We start from the raw sequence: 21,207 nt of genomic DNA on the forward strand, positions 1-21,207 counted from the left end.
GGGGAGATACTAAGGTAATTAATGTGTAATAATTTCCTCTTCAGTGATAACAGCACATAATATTAATTTAATCACTATATATTTCTTCAGCATCAATAGTGTTATGTTTGTAGACATAGCCATTGTAGCTGGACACTGGCATTCCACAAATCAAATACTTGAAAATGAGGACTCCCCTGTAGTGGTATGGTCTCTATGACTGCTATGCTATGAAATGTTATTGGAGCTTTGTGCAGTCATACAGACTACATCATATTATTAGACTGTTGTATGTTTTATTAGAGTAATTCCCAGGAAACTGATGTGGAAAGTTTATATTGTATGTGCAGTCCATTTCATGACCTGGAACTTTTAACCTGAAAGTTTCCCATACGATTCTAGCAGGACTTGAGAAAGGGCACTATATGTTAGTACAATCAACCACACTTTTCAGCTATTTAAATTTGTACTCTAATAGAACAGTCATCGCTATACTCTTAATAGAGCATTCAGTATAGAATAACTACACTATAGCCACCGTTCCAATTACACTGCTTGGTCTGAGTCATTATTACATCTGTTAATTTCAAAATTGCTTTTCAAAAGTTCCAGTGAATCATCATTATACTGGGCCATGCATTAGCACAATCAAACAATAGCCTCCAGACGCCATTTCAAAGCACAATAATCATTCAAAATTTCCCTGGGGATGCCCCAGACCAATAGTCCATGTGATATTTAAATCAGAGATAATCTGCTTTCCTGTGATACTCAATTGCATGTGGTAAGCACATGAAGCATGCTGAGCTGGCCATTCAAAATCTCTAGGCTCTGACTAACAAATATTATGGTATAGAATTGTAAAAGGAAATTGCTAGCTAGTTCACATGTTATTCACATGTCCTCTACTAGATCAATTCTTGGAAATCATTAGTTTGCATCACTATGTAGCACACCATGACCCTCACAACACGTATTATAAGAACACACAATGCTGTTTAACATGTCATGCCACCACAAAGTCAATTACTTTTTAGTACTGATAACTTCTCAAGCCACATGACAAATACTACTATTATTGTGGTAGCTCATTTTATACGCACACACAAATAGACACTTATTACTCTAATAAAACAATCATTAAACTTATAAAGTGGTCACTCCAAATAACAATATTCTAACTAGGCATATTATATAAGTGATAAAAAGACTTGAGGAACAGCAGAACAAAAATACAAGCAGCGTTTCATGTAATGATCAGAATAGATATCAATGTGGTGATCATGAGTCCTGTTTGGTAGGAATTGTTTCAGAGTTTTCTACCTTCTTATCACCAGCGTCAATCTCTGCTAACATCTTCTGTAAATCCATTGAAGTATACTGAATTACAGGTTTCTTCTTAATGGTTGGCAACTGTTCAATCAAGTACTTGCAAGACCTGATCCTTTTCTTGATGTTTTCTGCCACCGTGTCACAGGCATCTTTCTTCTTCTTCAACTTTTCCTCTTTTGTTTCTAGTTCTCGTAGTTCAAACCTCAGTGCTTGAACATTTTTAGATTTTTCTTTTATGTTCTCTTCAGTTTCCAATAGCTTCTTCTGCAGTGACTCCTTCATTTGTGTATCCTCGTTCAAATTACTATTTGCATCTGTACAAAAAATAAATAAATATCAGCTCATGCACACACAGAGTTTCTGAAAACCCAAAGGTTCTGCTGGTAAGTGGTTGTCAGGTACAAAAAAAAACCGCCCTTGTCACGCTTACCCAGAAATTACAAAGTAGTAACATAACAAGATGTGTTAAACACAAAACACATGCTAAGTTGTACACAAATTTGTCATGAACAATTTCAATGCACAATATAAAAATCAGTTTAGGAAGAGACTCATATCCAGTACAATACAGCACTACATTTCAATAACCAATCCAGTGCCTTTACACCAAAGACTTGTGTGACTAAATCTTAGAAATTAAATGAACAAATGGAGATCATGGGATGTAGCTAACTATTTGTTACGCAACAATCATCTACCGTCTATAATTTTTATGATTATTGTATCGTGCGGCTAAGTATTTGTATAAATACTACACCCTAACACAAAAGTGTAATTATCTATAGGAACAAGGAATTTGTGATTAGGCTTGTAACAACAAACAGAACAGCTTGGACAAGATAAAGAAACACTTTGCACCATCTCTCAAAAAATCTACATATGGTATGGATTTAGAGACCATATGGTGGACACAACACAAATGAGGAGATAAACACACAAAACATAATAAGACACACACAATGAGAGATGCACACACAACGCGAGACTCACACACAAACACAAACACAAACACAAACACATGGAGGACACACACAATCATATAGCCACATGACTTTCAAACAAGTGACCATGGCATGTCCTGCATATGGACGATATCCGCAATGAAATTTGATGTCATAATTGACAAAATGGCCGTGTTAGTGTGGAGATTTCAGAGACTTTAGCACGCAGTATTCGAAATAAATGTTGTCTGTAGTTTTCTACAATTGAAACTACGAGGTAATAAAGGTAAGAAGTAGTACACGTACTGTGACGATGCAAAACGCATTCCATCAAGGAAAGCAGACCGAAAATTTTAAAATCGGACACAAGTAGGCTTATTTGTATTGCATTATATACTACTATATGCCTCACCTTCACCCTTTTCGGATTTATAAATGCTATCATAGGGAAACACTATCTCGCCCAATACCTCCCTGTACAAAGTCCCCACACTAGCACGGCCATTTTGTTTTGTGACGTCAGAAAACGTCATTGCGGATATCATCCATTAGCTGAAAAACCACAATGATAATATTGTTAGATATAGAAGAAAAAAAACATTGACACACATGCAGGTGTACAACGCACTGATGGGAAAATACTAACAATTGGTAATAAAGGAACATAAATAAGGTCTAACATTACATCATTATGTGAGAGTGAGCCTTGACCAGCAATCTTTGAAGGCCACACATTTTCTTATAGCTCAGCTATTTAGTTTAGAATAACAGCCTTGCAACGCACACCCAGTGAGCACCTACAGCTGGTCACACCGGCTGTGGAGTGTGTCTGGTTCCTGAAATTGTTTTCTGAAAAGCCTGTTTGTTTGCTTATATTTATGCTAAAAGGTGGAAATTAAATGACGTATAGAACTGTATTAAATTTCTAGTATGTAAGTGTTAATATTGTACCAGATTGAGATATGGGTAAACTGAAAACATATAAGACTGTTAAACAACCCAAAATACAATGTAGCTGGCCTCGATTCGTGGTAAGCTGAAAAAGACCAGTATATAGGCATAAAGAGCAGCATTGAGGCTTTGCCATGTAAAATAACACGATAGACAAATTACAAAACACTTGAGAAGATACTTCTATGTGAAACTAATTTTATACTATGTGAAATTTAAAACAGTTTTGTTTTATACCAAACTATTAGCTAAAAGAAATAATAGCATATCAATTCTTATACTGTTGGAATGCCCAACACAATCGTCAGGAATGTGACATACCCACATTTCAACCACTATAAAGGAAATCCCGACTCATTCTAGGCATTCAATACAGTTCAAACATTGTTCATTATTTCCTGTGAATTGACACTTTAGGCAACACACATGCATCTGTATATGTACACAGAAACTGTGTCCACACACATGCATGCGTGCACGCACAAAGCAAAGCCTTCAGCTGCTGCTAAGCGTCATGCTGCCCAGTGGCCAGCACTGGGGCACCTGTGCGCTAATCAGGTGCTATGAGTCAGCGCAGGCATGCCCTCCTGGGACAGGACTAGTAACCCGCAGGAGGCTGTACCATGTCTCACAGTTGAAGGTGTAGGCACCCAAAGTCCCACCTGGACCTTCACCTGCTATATGAGACATGGACAATTAAGCATTTGCTTCTCCAGTTTACACCAGGTACCCATTGCTGTTACAGCTGGGTGGGCTGCTTACCAGGTGGATGCCCTAACCACTTGGCTATGCTGCCCCACAGTACACACACATACACACCACACTATGCACTAGGGCTGTGCAGTAATAGCAAAACCTAAGTGAAAACCACGATAATCAAGAAATAATGTCATATGGCATGTAAGCACAGTATTACATGGAAGCTGACTTAGTCATGTGCTAGTCCTTCCCCAAATAGTTCGACACTTTTGTAGAAACTGACTGCTGTTGATACACAGTAGATTACAGAGATTTATTAGTATCTGATAGTAAACTTCATCTCAATAGGTCATATACGTACGAACGCACAATCTAAATTATCTCCCAACCTTACACACATATGCACGCACAGAATTTTTTACAACACAACTCCCAGTACACCAGGTTGAGTATTAGTTCACAAATGAGATGTTGCTTTTAGCTATACAGAATTCTCAACACCTAACATGAAACAATATGTATCATCAGCATTTAAAGAAGTTAACAAACAAGTGTCTTAAATAGCTATATACTATTTATTGAGTGATTCTGAGTTACTGATTTGGTGGGATTTCGTCGGTATTTAATTGTTACAGAAACATTACTTGATTATACAACAAAATCTCTACACATACCATCTAAATCTTCTTGTAAGCTCTGCATTGTTTTCTTGTCTTCCTCACTTTCTTGTACCAGAATGGTCTTCAGTCTTTCCTTGGTCAATACTCTCTGTAGTAACAATGACACCTGCTCTGCCGACAATGTAGAAACAGGTTGTTCTACAGCCATTGGTGTTTCTATGAATAAATTACACATTGTTGGTGACAAAGACACTTTGAAAATAGCTAGAAACACGCTTGCTTGTAACACGCACGTGAGAAATACTTCCCACGTGACAAAATATCAGCAACATATTATTGTAACGATGGTAGTAAAATTCACTACATAACATTACTATTACACGTTAACAACCAAATAAAAACATCCATTCGACAACTCGTATTGCTATCACACTCATACACGTAGTACTAAATATAACTACGCCCAATAAACTAGTCTCACCACTCATAGGAGCTGGCTGAGCAATTGAAGACGCCTCCGTGGACTTCGAGGGGTTAGGGAATAGTTTTAGTGCAGTTAGAATATTCGTGTTAGCTGTGCCTTCCTCCATTTTCCTCACTATCAAGATAGCCAAATATATTTGCTTTCGTTCAGGTTTTCTCCGTTTACGTAAAAAATCAAATAGCTACGCATGCGCAATGACAAAATGTTGAATCTTTATATGCGGCCGTATTGCGGACGCCGCTTTGTGGATAGTTGAAACAATTAGAGTCGGAAAGTTAGCGTTCACCGAGGGGACATCATTACGTTAGATACGACGCGTATTATATCTACCCTAACACCATCATACATGCCAGAATACGGTGAGCATCTAGTGTGGTTGTTTAACAAAAGCATTGAGGTACTTATCAACTTTGTTCGTTGTAATGTGGTTTTCTTCTTGTGTTTGAATTTGAAACTTGTGATTTAACTGTCATGTTAAGCGTCACTTGTTAATATTGACACATCACATTAATCGTGTCGTTAACTAGAACACGCTATACCATGTCAATTGTCATCATGAGTACGGACAACGTTGATATGGAAGTTGATAGTAACGAGGTGTCAATACGGGATGACGTATACGATTGTGCCATTGATGAAGGCATCGATATTTCGAGAGAAACAACACTAAAGAAACAGAAAGAGGCGTGTCTTCAACTGTTCGAAAGATGGTCGGCTGCAGATCAGACAGAATTCGTAGAACAACTGATTTCAAGGATGGGATTCCACCAACATGAGCATATAAATACATACTTGGTACCCATGCTCCAAAGAGATTTTATCACAGCTCTACCCAGTAAGTATGACAATGGTGTTAAATTGGTAATAAAAAGAAAATTTTTAACACTAAGATGTTTTGTTATTTTATACTTTTGGTGTTACAAAAAAAAGAATATTTACTACAACATTTTGTTGGTCAGTTTAGAACAGGTGATAAACTAAATCCATATGACTGTCGATAGCTCTTAAATTGTTGCCAATACTTGAAAACATTACATTTTTAATGTGTGTATTAACATGGTGTTGTGTTTATTGTTTTGGGTAGTGTGAGAGAAGTTGTGTCTTATGGTTTACTGTCTCAATGGCCTGGTTGGTGCCTGTGTGCAAATGAGCTCATCTAACTAAATTCATAACATCTTAAATCATAATCATTGTCATTTACAGATCGAGGGCTACATCACATTGCGGACTACATATTGTCTTTTCTTGATGCGAAATCACTTTGTCAGGCAGAGCTTGTCTGTGTCGGATGGAAAAGAAGAATTGCAGATGGAACGTTGTGGAAAAAGTTGATAGAAAAGAAAGCAAAAACGAATTCATTATGGAAAGGTCTTTCAGTTAGAAGAGGCTGGTACGTACTGTATGTTGTAATGCAAATAATTATGTTTTTTTGTTTTTTTGTATGAGGTGCAGTTGTTTGTATGCATGCATGCATACTTGAAACAATTACACACTGTATGCACCTTTTGTAAATGTTTGCATACAACTATGCATATGTGTCGCACACTCGTAAGAGGAGACTGTTGAGCAAGCACTGTTTTCTGAGATTTACCATTTTTGGCCATCTTGTGGTCAGAAAATGCTTCCAGAGTAGATCAGAATTGCTAACATACTGCAGTTAATTCTTCAAAGATAATTACACAGGAAATCAGTGGTAGGGTTTGAAAAGCACCCTAGACACCACAATCTTAGAAGGGATTTCCTTCACATAGTTTATATATCTTGAGTCACAGATTCCTTGACAACTACCTGTTTCCAGTAATCAAACAGATTGTCTTGGTCACAGCATTACAAACAGTAGAGTAGTTAACAGTCGTCTATCAATGATGTCGTATTGTTTCTTTATTAGGCCTTGTAAAGAAATTTGCTGTGTGTCAGCTTAGTATGGCTTTAAAGAAGTGTTATAAGATCACTCGGCTTTGTACAAGCACATGTAGTGTGTAATATACACAAGTATTTGCTGTTAGGATCCTTCAGGGTTTCCAGGTGTGTCTATTACTTTATGACTGGAGCTATCATCCGTGAAAACCATCTCCATGCTTAATCTGTGCTGGCTTTTGTCAAGGTTACTATGCTTTAACAAATGGGAGAAAGAAACCATTTTCATAAATAAATGTTCAAGGTAAAGTACTAATTAAGTTTTTCCTCTTTTAAAGTGTACAAGCCTGCTTACCTATTGCACTTCTTTTATTTCTTCTCTGTCTGGAAAAGACATTTTGTGAGCTTTTATAGTGTATTTATGACTAACATATGAACCTTGATAATATTATTTTAATCCATTTATGGATTTGTTAGTATCAACATTGTATAGTGATGGTGATTTGATGATGTGTTGTTGACTGGTTTATAATCTTTTTAGGGGCAAATACCTTTTCAGACCATTGGAACATTCTGAAGAAATTACACAGGACTTTTTTAGAAAGCTATATCCCACAATTATAACTGATATAACTGTGAGTGTGTATTGATGTGTTTGTCTGTCTGTGTGCATATACAGGTCTGTGTGCATATACAGGTATGTGTATTGTGTGTTTATGTGCGTGCTTGTACACGTGCGTGCGTATTGGTGCTCCTATATGTACAAGTATGTGTTCCATGTTTGATATAGGAGTTATTTGTTCTATTATATGTAATAGAATATGGAATCAAACTGGAAGTGTGGCCGCCACAAGCTAACTCGTATTCAGTGTCACAGTGAGAACAGCAAGGGCGTGTACTGCCTACAGTATGATGATAAGAAAATAATCAGTGGTCTACGTGATAATACAATTAAAGTATGTCTGTGTGTGTGTTGCTATTAGTATGTTTCGTTTTTCGAACCTACCGATAGCATTTGGGTTTGTTGTAGGTGTACATGCCTTTGTTGCAAAGGCCTGGTACATATATACTGGGGGGAATAGTTTCACACAACACTCGTGCACATGAGCATGGCAGCTACCCCAGCAGTGTTATTATTGGTGGGTTAGGGTGTCATATATGACTCCCCAAGTATAAAGACTTATATTTAGGCTATCTAATAAATTTTCACGCTATTATTACTAGTACTACTAGCCTTATTATAATTCAGTAAGGCATGTCTAATATGTCTATCCTCGTGGGGAGAATTATCAAGCCTGTGGAACAGGTGTAGCTGTATCTGATGCAAACCTTGTACTGTGACAACTTTACAAGTATGCTCAAAAGGCATTACAATTTGTATAGACAGAATTCAGTATATTTTGTAAAAAAAAAAAAAAAAATGGGCGATCACAAGAACATGTACTGTACGTACACATGTAATAAGAAAGAACATATTGTATATTTCAGAGATATTTAGTGGACTGTGCTAATAGTATAGTCCATTTCCTGTAATTATGAAAACTTGAAGTCACAACTGAGTGACCTAAATCATTAGCCTATTAAACTAGGATTTAGCATAAATAAGGATTCCAGGAAGTGTGGCCTGTTATATGGGAACACTATGTCAGCTATTTGAATGTTGACAAGATGATGTGTATGTGTTGGGCATTGTTGCTATGCATTTATATTACATATTTGTGGTTTTGTATGGTCATTGTGTGTCATATTCCAGCACTATGAATGACTAAATCTTCCTTTTGACCTTGTAAGGAGAGCAGTGTGATCATGTGTCTTTAACCATAGTAGATTAATGATAGTTGGTGGGTATTAATTAGAATACAGAGTAGTAAATGATCCCATGCTAATAAGGATAGGGTAGGGGTGTGGGGGGAAGCTGGGGGGTAAAGGGAAGCAGGCTGTAGTGGTGGGTAGACAGGCAGCTAAGAAAGGATATGTGAACATGATTTATTACACTGGCGCCCCCTCAAAATGACATGTGCCTTATGGGACCCTACAACTTAATAAGATACATGCACATTTTAGACTCTGAAATAAGGTTCAGTGGCCACTTTCACAGCATTCCAGGGTACCCAGCTTTGTTATGCTGTTGTTGTTGTTATGCTGTTGGTATGGTTTTGAGGTTACTTGTCTGTTTCTGTTTACCCACAGATATGGGAGAGAGACACATTAGAGTGTACCAACACACTACAGGGTCACATTGGCTCTGTACTTTGTTTACAATATGATGAGAATGTGATTGTTACTGGCTCCAGTGATTCTACCATCAGGTAATGTGAATGGTACTCTACATTAATGTGTTGTGTGTGTGTAGTGTATGCATGCAAATGCATGTTTAAGCAAATCTGACATCATTTATATGTACCTGCACAATTTGAAGGAGAAGTACAGGATATTCCTTAGCCCCTATGTAGCCTCCATGACTATACCAACAATTACCTTTTGTTTTCTTTGTATGTTACTAGTTAGTATGGGGATACAATGGGGTAACCTGGATACACTCATACAGCTGTACATAAGCAATAAGAGATCATTGGTGGACTAGTTAGTTTTGTACATGTATGTCCCAAGACTAGCTTGTACTCCTCATAATAGAGTGTATTTCTTTCAGTTTGCACATGATATAAGAAATGACACAGTAGCGAAAGAGTTGCGACCTTCCTTGCCCTCAGGCTTGTTTATCCTTGACCAGTCATCAGACCATTTTTAGCACAATTTACTACCACACAAAGTTGACTATGGGTGGCCAAAATGTACCATACAGTAATGCACACATTGCACTTCTTGCAGCATTTAGTAGCAGGCTACTGGTCTCTTGAATCCCTTAGCTAGTAGACTCAATAACTCCAACCATAGTATGTGTGAAAACCTGTTAGTCAGTGTTCTAGTCCAGTGGTTCAATCCACTGAAAGTGATGACAACAGAGTGGTAACTTTTATTATTGCTGTGAATGAGAGATGTTTTGTAGTACATTACATAGAATTTACAAATTTACCTGACCACGAGTTATTCATAGTAGTATGCTAAGAATGTGTGTGATTATCAAGTGGTCTAAACATAACCATTGTGGTCTGCTGTTGCTATGGACACACAACTAAACATAACCAGTCAATCTGTTTCCACCAAAAGTGTTGTCAGTGTATATTGTTAGCTACTATGTTGTTGTCATTACTGTTGAGTGTTTTATGTCATGACTGCATATAGGGTGTGGGATGTGAACACAGGTGCCATGTTGAACACACTGGTACACCACTGTGAGGCTGTGCTCCACCTCAGGTTCAATATTAACACCATGGTCACCTGCTCTAAGGTACACACATATGTACATACACCATGTGTTTTGTATGGTACAATGTTCCCTTAGTAGTTGGGACCTTATCCTAAGTGAATGATCTAAATGAATGTACAGTACACACTCGTAAATACAACTGGGCATTACCCAGTTCAGGGCCCACAGGCTGCTTTACACCAGAGCTCAAAGTAACAACCTGTCATCTATCATTTAAATGCTACAATGGTCGACCAAATTAAAAATGGTCTTACATCATTACCTATGTATCCCCCCTTAAGGTTATGGGTTAGGCACTTAATAATAGGTTATTGTTTTTTGATGGGTGATGGGTGATGGGTGATGATAATGATGGATGATGCAATATTGGCACAAAACTTGAGCAGGTGGTTGTTAATTTCAAAGCACTGTATAGCCACGAGATAATAGCGATAATAGCGGAGGAATAATACAAAGTGAGTGTTAATGAAAAGTAAAATTAAGTCTTCCTGCAATATGGTTGAACCAGCGTTTAGCCCTACTGCTTGATGTGGTTATTATTCATCAAAAATAGCAGCTGTCAGCCAATTAGTACTAATTCTTTATGGCAGTGTCAATGGGTGGTTATATTATCTAGGTCCTGTCATGGAGACTTTGTGGGAAAACTGATGAGAGGCTGGTCAGTTATCATATCTTTCAAGGATAATGGCGAATAGTACTGCTATGGAAATACCACGAGTCCACTACCATGCTGTTACAATTTGGATAAATAACAGCTCAATTTGTTCGTGACGACCTAGAAATCACTAAGTTATAGCTTATTAATACTAAATATCACGGTGTGGCTCCCCATGAAACCTGGTTTTTGATTAATAGTAACTCAACAGTTTTGCTGTTTAGTGCCTGCATTTCTGTACAAGTGCTTTCCTTGTTGAGTGTATCGCCGCTTATGGTATTACTTGTACGTTAATATACCATGTCATTTTAGTGTGTTCTTCCGTGCAAAACGGTTAAAACAGAACTATTAAGCAAAGCACCTACAAAATTATTTACTGGGTAACGTCCCTTAACCTTAATTTATTTTTTCTACTCACTTCAAGAGCCATACTAGTTAGTATTGTGGTATCTTCTTACTAGTGTTTGTTGTATAGGATCGTACTATAGCAGTGTGGGACATGAAGGCTCCCGGTGATATTGTGCTGAGACGTGTTCTAGTTGGTCATCGAGCAGCAGTGAATGTTGTTGACTTTGATGACAAGTACATTGTGTCTGCGTCTGGTGACAGAACGATCAAGGTGTGTACATATTATTCCCTATTGGTGTGTTATACCTATCCACAGGTTTGGAGAACATCAACTAGTGAGTTTGTGAGAACACTTCATGGTCATCGGAGAGGCATTGCTTGCCTACAATATAGGGGACACCATGTAGTGAGTGGATCCTCAGACAATACCATCAGGTACGTGTGTGTGCGTGTGCGTGTGCGTGCGTGTGCGTGTGCGTGTGTGTGTGGTACAGTACATGCTGTACATGCACATGTGAATGCATGTGTGCATGTTATGTTTGTACCCAGCCAAGTAATGCAGTCTATAACCAATTATCATGTTATATTATGCTAAACAGAATCCTTTCTGGTGTATCATATGACAAAGAAACAGTGTACTTGTATGTGCTCAAGCTCAACTATATTATGCCTAGTTAAAGTCATTGTGTCTACCATTATTGTGTACATAGGCTAATAGGCTTTCTCAGTATTGATTTTATGCAAGGCTGTACACAGGTGGCAGAGTAGCATTTAAATATTGTCTTGCACAATTCTTGACAGTGTGCGTACTTTATTTCTGTGTGTAGTGTGTACAGTTTTAGATAGCTGTTTGAATCTTTGCCTGCCTGACTCATAGTATGATACAAGCATGTACATCACAATGGCACAAATTAGGTTTAACTAAATAATTGTACAGAGCCACTAAATACTATTATGAACTTGTAGATTAACACTCATAGACAAACACAACGTTGTAAGTACATCAAATATGCCAAGGAGACATATAGCATTTGCACAGGTGGTATATGGTAGAATTTATTTGTATATGTGTAATTATTGTTTGAGTCCACACCCTTATGAGGAGATTGTTGTGTCTCTAATATTTAATAATACTTGATGCAATAAAACATCATTTGAAGGTTGGATGTAGTATGTTAATAAAATAGGTGCGTATCATGTCAACAGTCTTCCACAGTTGGAAGTGCTTATGTACCATGTATAGGTGCGTGCATGCCATTTTGTCTGTGTTTGTCTGGTGTTGATCTCCACTAACATGTATGCTTTATGTTTTTCTGTAAGCGTTATCTTTGTATTTTACTCTTGGTGTTCATATACTTTGTCGGGACATTTATCAACCAACTCTTCTAGTGGTACACAGCTTGTGTGGATCACATTTCAACCATTAGCACTGTACACACACTTGTCCAGTATCACAACAAACTTAGTATTCACTATTCAGTTACAGTTTTAATGGTGTACACATTGTGGTTGAAATCATTCCAATATTCCAATACAGTTCACATGTGTTGTCTGCCTCACTTTTACAAATGTGTACTTTGTAACTGTAGAATTTGGGACATTGAGTGTGGTGCTTGCTTACGGCTACTGGAGGGCCATGATGAGCTGGTGAGATGTATCAGATTTGATGACAAGAGAATTGTCAGCGGAGCCTATGATGGGTAAGAGAGAGCTTGTTATAGTTTGTCTACATGTATCATAGCCATCGTACCTGACTAAGTGACGTATATCTTCACTTGTTACAACAGCACCATTAAAGTGTGGGACCTTCAGGCAGCTCTTGACCCCAGAGCACCCACCAGCAGTTTGTGTCTCAGAACACTTGTGGTGAGTTTAAATGTTTGTTGTACAGTAGAACCTGTGTAGTGTAGTATGGGTACACCCTGTGGGCCAACTATTGTAAGGCAATTTGTGTACTAAAGGCTTCTCTACTGTCTGGAATCAGGGGGATAGGATAAGCCCACATCAATGTGCAAGTACTGAAAGTATTACGCGTGACCCTGTACAAAAAGTAGAGTAAGGGGCTTTATTAATTGTGACCATCTCAGCAAAAAACCGTCCAGTTCGCAGAACCTCCAATTTTTTTTTAATTTCTCAACATTATTTGCATTGTCCTAGGAATGTTTCACCAAAGTTTCAGTTGATTAAGGAGAGTAGTTTTGGAATTACAGTGCTAGAAAGTAGGAAGAACAAGGAAATTGATTTGTACAGTGACTATACTAAAAATAAACTACAGGTGCTTAATTCACAGCCATAACTTCCATTTGGATTAGTCTACAAAGTTGGAATTTGGCTTACAATGTTCACCATGGATTGGCAGATCAACCAAGGTATAGTTTTAGCCCTGCAGTCACTTGCACATAGGCATATGAAGGCAGTTTTGTTGAAGAAATGGCAATGATTTTGTTTATGTCTACCGCATCATAAACAAATGCATGTGACACGCAAACCATTGGAGCTACAGAAATGAAACAAAGATGGTGTGTAGGTTTAATTGATTTAAGACTTCCTTTCCTGAGTAATGGCTCCATTAAACCTTGCACAAAATTTTCTTTGTAACATGCATAATTTCACCAATTTTTATTTTTTTTATTTTTTATTTCCTTTTTCTCAAAATGCATGCAGATGGGTTCAGTCACAATTTTTAATTCTGTTTAGTTTGTTGTTTGCAATGGTATGATTCACGATTGGAAAAATGCTGCCATTATGGAGTAATTAGACTTACAGTACAATGATGATGTGTGGCTGTCATGACTCACATCAATAGTAACAGTGGTCATCAGTGATTACAATCCAATCGTTGTATGTGCCATTACTTACAACAGGTATTATGTATGACCTTTAATAAAAATATTGTTATTGCTTTGTAGTACACTTGATCTTGTCCTACTCTTCTCACAAGTGTCTAAATTACAAGTTCTATTGTACCATAGGGTGCATTGCTATTTATACTGTAGAGTTGTCTGTTGATTGACTGTGCAATTATTTCTTTGTGTAGGAACACACTGGGAGAGTGTTTCGACTACAGTTTGACGATTTCCAGATAGTCAGCAGCTCACATGATGACACCATCTTGATCTGGGACTTCTTAGAAGTCGACGACACCACTCCAAATAACATGGATGTCGATGCCAATACCACTTCTACTCCTACTACCAGCCGGCCAACAGCTCAATCATCACCACCACCTGAAACGCTGCCTAGTCAGCAGTAAGATTTTAAAAAAAGACGGAAGTTCCTTTCAGGGACATATTTCTGCATTTTACATTACAACCTTATTTACCAAATGTGCATGTGTGCATATGTTATTACCACACTCAACTGTATAATGTGATTTATTTTGTTAGTAGACAACTACTAGAATACTATAGTTCTGGGTGACATGCTCACTTGTTAAATGGCCAACTGGATATCCTAAATATTGTTTGGACATAAAAAGCCTCCTACATTGATGAATTTCATAAATTATCTAAATCATGTACCCAGCTACACAATGGGATTTTGGTGTGGCAGGTGGGCATGTGAGTAAATGAATGTGGTGAGACTTCATTCTGAGGTGTGTGAAGAGGACAACATTAACAAGAGAGAAATGCTTTCATTCATGCAGCAGTTTGGGTAAGCAACAAAATGAAATATGCAGACCATTATTATTACAGGTGTACAATCTTTTAAAAAATAAAAGCTGGTAGTCTACATGGTGGTTTCATTGTTGACATTACCACTTTGCTGCTAATTGCACATGCTATTTAATTTAAAAACAAAGTTTAAGGATGTGAATATAATTCACATTACCATTGAAGAAAAGCACAAGGTTAATGATGAGTACTGGACCACCTATGAGAGGTGCCACCTCCCAAATTGAGGATACTCTATCTAATCCAGTTAAATCCACTAGCCTACTTACCTCCTTACGAAAGCCAAAAATTGTGATGCAAAAGTAACAATACCACTACACTCAAATAGCCCGTAATGTTCACACAATATTTGATAAAAATAATATAATGATATCCAATAAATAAAATTCACTACACACGTGGAACACGATATGTTATAATTTAGCAGAATACAATAGACCACTCAATTGCAGGTCATTGTCTCCTAGTGGCTTGAAATACTCATCCATGTCTTTGTCTGTGACCTGCTGTAGTGTTGGGGGGTCCCATTTGGGGCTGTTATCTCTGTCCACTAATACTAGACAATTAATAATCCATGATTCGTAGAACTATTTTACAGTTATGCAATGAAGAGAATTAATAATTTTAATGCCACACATAATTATCTTGGAACTGAAGACTTTCTTCAGTGCATGTATATGTCATGGACACCAGTACAGTACAATAACTGAGAAATCACTGTTTTTAATATTCAGTGTAGCAGACCCTATTGCAAATTTTGCAGGGAGCAAAGATTTATATATAGTGATATAATGGAAGTGTTTTGGTGAGTGACAAAAACTTATCACAGTTTCTGTGTCCACATGCCCCATATAATGCCAAGTCAGGTGAATAAATTGACTGTGTATATGCATCAATGTTACGTACCTGCACGCACACCTTCATAGAAGTCCTTCCCAGCCTAAAACAAAAGCAAGACATTATCATAGTGGCTAACTACGTATGGTATGTATGTCAACTATTATGTATATGTTATGTTAGAGATGGGTTGCTGTTTTGCAATAGGCAAGAGAGTATTATAGCAATTTTAATATATCAACAAGTACACAATTTTTTTTTGGAATTTTCAACTACCATATAAAGCACATCAATAAAAAGTACTGAAACAAGCTGGAGTAGTGCACGACATTAAATCAGTAAAACAATAAGCAGTGCTATATCCCTACTGTGCTCACTGAATTTGTGTACTTGTTTGTTAACTTTTTTTTGTAAATAATTATTACGACTGGTGAACCCACGCATACTACATCTGAAATGGTACCGCACTACCCAGCCATTATGCTTTGTTGTCAGCTATGTTCAACCCATTACACAGCATTTTCAAATCAACAACTGTTTGAAAAGCACCTCTGCAATCTACGCATACCAAAAGAAATTATGCTTTGTTGTCAGCTATGTTCAACCAATTACACAGCATTTTCAAATCAACAACTGTTTGAAAAGCACCTCTGCAATCTACACATACCAGAAATGGTGCCGTACACCCCAGTTATATCAATTACCACCTAAATTGGCAACTAAGTTGGTGACTAAATTTAGCAACCGTCACCAACTTAGTTGCCTAAATTTAGCGATGTGTATCACTAAATTTAGTGATTTGTATATTGGCAAAATTAGCACACAAAATTTAACAATTTTATGAATTTGTGAATTGATGTAATTAATTGACATACATTTTGCAGGTTTAGTGTGCATCCCATCTCTAACATAATAATTATGTACTAGTGTTAACTTTTAAAATGAAGTAGGGATCTATGCAATAAAAAGTAGTGAAACGAGATAAATGATGGTATTACAGCATAGCTTGGTGGGAAAGTCCCTACTTTTGGCATTAAGCAAAATTATAGCTAATGTGCCAAAGTAGGGACTTTCCCATCGAGCTATGCTGTAATACCATCATTCATCTTGTTTCACTACTTTTTATTACATAGATCCCTACTTCATTTTTAAATTAACAATTTAAAAAAATAATAGTTTGTTTACTAGCTATTAAGTTCCTGTACAGCTTATTAAAGTACTTACTGTGCCAAAATTGGAGCCCGTAGTAGTGTACATTGCTTACCTTTGATCATAGTAACAGTGGCACTCAGACCTATGACCTGTCTCAGTATGATGGTCTGTGTTCTATTCACCCGGGGCGGAAATTGTTCAAACGAACAGGCATTTTCAATTGTCTGGAGCTTAGTCTCAACTAACAAGATGAATTAATACAATTTCCACTCGAGTACTATACAATTACTCGCTGATCTCGCTGTCCGGCTGAGTCAGTGTGTTCAGAGGAACAAGCCGTTGAGTCTCAGTCCGTCTATTAAGTAACAAATCTCTTCGTCGATTGCAGTCCAGGTGTTGGCAAAAGTCTAAGTGACAACTCAGCAGCCTTAATGTTTCACCATAGATTTCACATGCAATACTTGAAATTATGAGCCTTATCCGAAATTACGTCACAGACATAAAAATGGCCGCTGTAGTGTGGGGATGTTTGTAAAATTTGAATGGACAACTATGGGATGAACAACAATATCTCAGCCAAGAAGGAAGATATCAAACTCTAACTAGCAGGTATAAGACATTACAATAAGTACATAAAAGCGATTTTCAGTTGATTTTCAAAACAACGCTAGATCCTATTCTTTCAGCTAATTTATAAACATACCTGCTGGTTAGAGCTTGATATCTTCCTACTTGGTTGAGATATTGCTGTTCAAAAATTTTCTTCCCATAGTCATCCATACAAACTTTATGAACGTCCCCACAATACAGCGGCCATTTTTATGTCTGTGATGTAATTTTGGATAAGGCTCATAAGCGCCCCGCTATTTCAGCAGCATAAGCACTTTCTGAAATAATTTTGTGGTGTCTACAGAAAGTGTTGATACAGAAAATTAACACCTCAGTATGGTTTCGATGCTTGAAGAAGAAAACAACCAACCTGATTGAAAATAAAAGTAAAGACAAGGCACACAGGGTGTACACTCATCAGAACCCCAAAGGCACATCCCACTGGTGAGTTTGTTGTTGTGGCATAAAATGATGACTGTGTGCTGCTTTGTTTGGGCTCTAGGCTTGCGACTGTGGTGAGTGAGTAAGTGAGACGAAATTTCAAGTTTTGGAGTTTTTCAAAAAAAAATTCTCTATCCTGTCACTGGTATAAGTGTTTTCTTGTTTTTAATGCTGTATTTCATGTTAGATGGACTAATATTATTCCGTAAAAGTGATTTTTGTGGCATAAGATGTCTCTAGGATGATTCTTAAAGGCAGCATTTTAGGAGGCGTGCGTCACTTTTGATGCAATCCCTACTTAAACAGTACTACCGTACTGTTTGATAATAGTCACATAACCATGTGTTTGGCATAAAGTTTTCAAAACATTGAAATGCAGATACCAGTTTACAATCAAATTATTGAGTATAGTATTGCCACAAAGTTAGATTAGAGAAGATATTCTGCCTTAACATGTAGTATGGCAATACACCGTTGCATTGTGATATTTGCAATGTGATACTTTCAAGTCCTGCATTATCACATTTCTAACACAATGTGCACATATACCACAAATCCTTGGCTCATCCTGTACTCCATTTGAAAACAATCCGCAAAAGAAAGTCTAGCACCTTCCAGTAGTTGTCTGTGAGTAACCTTCATTGAAGTTGGTGACTGGAAATATCATGTACACACACAACTAGGAGGTGTTGAATGGTGTAACTCACCATCTTTGCTAAGATCTAATGGAGATACGTATTACCACAAATGATCATAGGAATAATTATAACATACACACACAAGCTTAGAACAAAAGATAACTACACGTACTATTTATGGTAAACATAGAGATACACCCAGCCACATACACACTATGCACACACGCCACACATACTGTACATACCACACTATACACATATTACAACAAACACACTACACACCTTTGCTTGTTGTTTGGCCCACTCAGAGTCATGGGTTTCCAAGGAGCTTACAATCTCTTCCACTGAACCCTTGGAGAAGCACCTACAAGAGACATTTGATTATGAGTTTTAATTATACCTTGTACCACATAGTACACACATGGTACAAGTAGAGTCCAATACATAAATATCATATTAGTTAAATGCTGCAGTGTTTATTACTAGTTCATAAAATTGATGTGGCAACTATTCATATTTGACCACTACTAGATGCTTGAAAACGATGTTGAAGTAAAAATTGATCATGGCGCGGCTACTATTGAAGGTGCGGCGTTTAACCAAGTAAACATGATACACATGGTGTCTAGATATGTGGTGTATCTTGTAATAATGGCAGCACTATCACTACAACATAGTGTCATGTCAAGACAACAACAAAATTTTTAGTTTGCATATGACAAGTGAAGTACAAGCACATATACACATAACATGATACTGATACACAACATGTCTTACTCACTCATTGATAATGGGAAGGTGATCTTGTAGAGCAAATGGACTATCATGTGAACCAAGTGACTGTGTAAGAACAAACAAACAAACACAACATAAACACAGTAAAGCCTACACACACTCTCTCCTTCCCTTGCCATTTCTGCCTACAAGGGAAGGAGGGCTGTAAATGTACACCTGATATACTGACAATGGTGAAGTTGTCATAGAAACCAGAGATGTTCTTGGCTTATGAAACCATGACATCCTGTTTGAGCATGTGTTTAGACCACTATAAATGAAGCATGCTAGCCTGGAAAATAGCGTAAAGTAGGACTCTGTTAACAGGTGGTTAAGAAGAAAGACAATGGCCAATTAGCACAGTTGTGCTCTTGGGATGGTTTATGGCTTACACCAGCTGTTAATATCCCTTGCTACAATGTGGTTGATACCTGTAAAGTAATCTGTGCTCTTTTTGCTATAAGTGTTGAATTGTTCTGTTCGATATAACGTTTCTTTTACCCATTTAAGCTTTATTTTGATACAATATTTAGTGACACATTGAATATAGAAAACTGAACTGAACCAAGTCATGCTGGCACGGCAGTTTTGGCCCAGTTTGGTTCGGCTCAGTTCAGTGGGTGCTTATACTGTAGTGAAAACCGAAACGAGTTGTGCCGAACTGGGTCAGTGTACAATATGAGGCAAGTGTAAATGCAGTATAAGCTACATCTTTCCTACAAGAAGAACCTTCTGGAAACCTCTGTAGTAGCATCTGTGTCACATAATAAAAGAACATGAAATCCAGGGCTTATTAATGGTATATAGAATCCAACCTTACAACCATTGTCATCTGGAGCTATATAGACAAGTGCAATAGTTATATAACCTTTACTTATGGGGGATGTTGACATACAAAATGATTAAAAACACTATGTTGTAAAAACACACACACACACAGACACACACACACAGACACACACAGACACAGACACAGACACACACACACACACACACACACACACACACACACACACACACACACACACACACACACACACAAACCTCACGGTGGTAAGTATCAATCACATCCTTCACTGCATCTAGGTTGTAAGTCGATAATCTCATCAAAGAACTACTCAATTCTGGCAACTGCATACAAAAAAATTAGTCACTCAAAAACCAGACATTCATTGGAAATGAAAGAAAGCCATAAAATGATTACAGACTTTGAAGTAAGATTTTACACTTTTACATAATCATGTGAACAATACGTTAAACATAATGAGGAGAAGCATTACGAAAAGCAACCAACATTTAATATAGCACCTTATCTGATGTAATAAAATGAGTTCCAATTCCAGCATGATAAACATCTCTGCTTTTGAGTCTACAACCTACATAATGTACAATTAAATTGCAATGGAAAATAAGTGGCTTAAAATGAACATACAAAAATGCAACACAGGCAATAAAAACTTCAGCACTTTCCAAGAAATTTGTTATCAGAAAAAAAAACCTGCATAATGCTGCCTTTAGTACTTTCAGCGTGGTATGGTCGTAGACATTTGTTAAGCCATTCTACTGCCTATTTATACACACAACATTCCAGCAAACTACTCTCTTAAGGTGGCGCTGAACCGATTAAGTCCAGCCGGACAAAACAATTTGTTTCAACCCATGCGCTTAATGAGCTATTTTAGGGTGGCCCAAAACATCTCTAGTGTACAACTTAATCTACGCCTTAAAAGCTGTTGTGATAGCCTGTGATACTTTAGTTTAGCATACAAAGTTTCATGAAATAACACGCCTTCATTTTACGTCTGTAAGACTCTCAAGTTTTAACCAGATTTTTTAATAACTTGGCTAATGAACAACCTATCACTAAGCCACTTCAGTTCCAACCATT

General features: G+C 37.3%; 3 protein-coding genes across 5 annotated transcripts in view; 1 reads left to right on the top strand and 2 right to left on the bottom strand.

The window, feature by feature from the left end:
* Positions 1–1,096: 1,096 nt before the first annotated feature.
* LOC136268203 (tropomyosin-like) lies at positions 1,097–5,179 on the bottom strand. Its single transcript, XM_066063481.1, has 3 exons — positions 5,004–5,179; positions 4,577–4,738; positions 1,097–1,625 (listed from the first exon to the last, which is right to left on the bottom strand). Exons 1-3 carry the CDS (start codon positions 5,110–5,112, stop codon positions 1,261–1,263), a joined length of 636 nt encoding a protein of 211 aa, XP_065919553.1. The 5' UTR covers positions 5,113–5,179; the 3' UTR covers positions 1,097–1,260.
* A 28-nt stretch (positions 5,180–5,207) lies between these two features.
* LOC136268202 (beta-TrCP-like) lies at positions 5,208–14,567 on the top strand. 2 transcript variants are annotated; one of them, XM_066063479.1, is made up of 12 exons: positions 5,208–5,365; positions 5,534–5,841; positions 6,210–6,396; positions 7,405–7,498; positions 7,682–7,819; positions 9,054–9,172; positions 10,107–10,212; positions 11,322–11,465; positions 11,511–11,629; positions 12,784–12,894; positions 12,982–13,060; positions 14,232–14,567. In XM_066063479.1, exons 2-12 carry the CDS (start codon positions 5,547–5,549, stop codon positions 14,445–14,447), a joined length of 1,608 nt encoding a protein of 535 aa, XP_065919551.1. In that variant the 5' UTR covers positions 5,208–5,365; positions 5,534–5,546; the 3' UTR covers positions 14,448–14,567. The 2 variants fall into 2 exon arrangements, with proteins under 2 accessions (XP_065919551.1, XP_065919552.1); XM_066063480.1 differs by having other exon boundaries at positions 5,250–5,403.
* A 633-nt stretch (positions 14,568–15,200) lies between these two features.
* The window catches only part of LOC136236536 (3-hydroxyisobutyryl-CoA hydrolase, mitochondrial-like), a 34,163-nt gene continuing 28,156 nt past the window's right edge, over positions 15,201–21,207 (bottom strand). For both annotated transcript variants that reach the window (XM_066026721.1, XM_066026722.1), the window contains exons 11-18: positions 20,628–20,695; positions 20,364–20,450; positions 19,327–19,385; positions 18,828–18,909; positions 18,615–18,629; positions 18,457–18,561; positions 15,775–15,808; positions 15,201–15,424 (exon numbers count right to left, since the gene is read on the bottom strand). In XM_066026721.1, the coding sequence (XP_065882793.1) occupies positions 15,282–15,424; positions 15,775–15,808; positions 18,457–18,561; positions 18,615–18,629; positions 18,828–18,909; positions 19,327–19,385; positions 20,364–20,450; positions 20,628–20,695 (593 nt within the window). In that variant the 3' untranslated portion in view covers positions 15,201–15,281. The remainder of the gene's footprint in view (positions 15,425–15,774; positions 15,809–18,456; positions 18,562–18,614; positions 18,630–18,827; positions 18,910–19,326; positions 19,386–20,363; positions 20,451–20,627; positions 20,696–21,207) is intronic.

The sequence above is a fragment of the Dysidea avara genome, chromosome 10, assembly GCF_963678975.1.
Source record: "Dysidea avara chromosome 10, odDysAvar1.4, whole genome shotgun sequence".
NCBI classification, from domain to species: Eukaryota; Metazoa; Porifera; class Demospongiae; order Dictyoceratida; family Dysideidae; genus Dysidea; species Dysidea avara.

Excerpts from the sequence above, each read along its gene's own strand:
- LOC136268203 (XM_066063481.1), bottom strand. The coding sequence starts at position 5,112 with ATGGAGGAAGGCACAGCTAACACGAATATTCTAACTGCACTAAAACTA. Across the intron at positions 4,739-5,003 it reads TCAGCCAGCTCCTATGAGTG|AAACACCAATGGCTGTAGAA; the intron begins GTGAGACTAGTT and ends ATTTATTCATAG. Across the intron at positions 1,626-4,576 it reads CTTACAAGAAGATTTAGATG|ATGCAAATAGTAATTTGAAC; the intron begins GTATGTGTAGAG and ends TTTTTTGTACAG.
- LOC136268202 (XM_066063479.1), top strand. The coding sequence starts at position 5,547 with ATGTCAATTGTCATCATGAGTACGGACAACGTTGATATGGAAGTTGAT. Across the intron at positions 9,173-10,106 it reads TCCAGTGATTCTACCATCAG|GGTGTGGGATGTGAACACAG; the intron begins GTAATGTGAATG and ends GACTGCATATAG. Across the intron at positions 13,061-14,231 it reads TGTGTCTCAGAACACTTGTG|GAACACACTGGGAGAGTGTT; the intron begins GTGAGTTTAAAT and ends TTCTTTGTGTAG.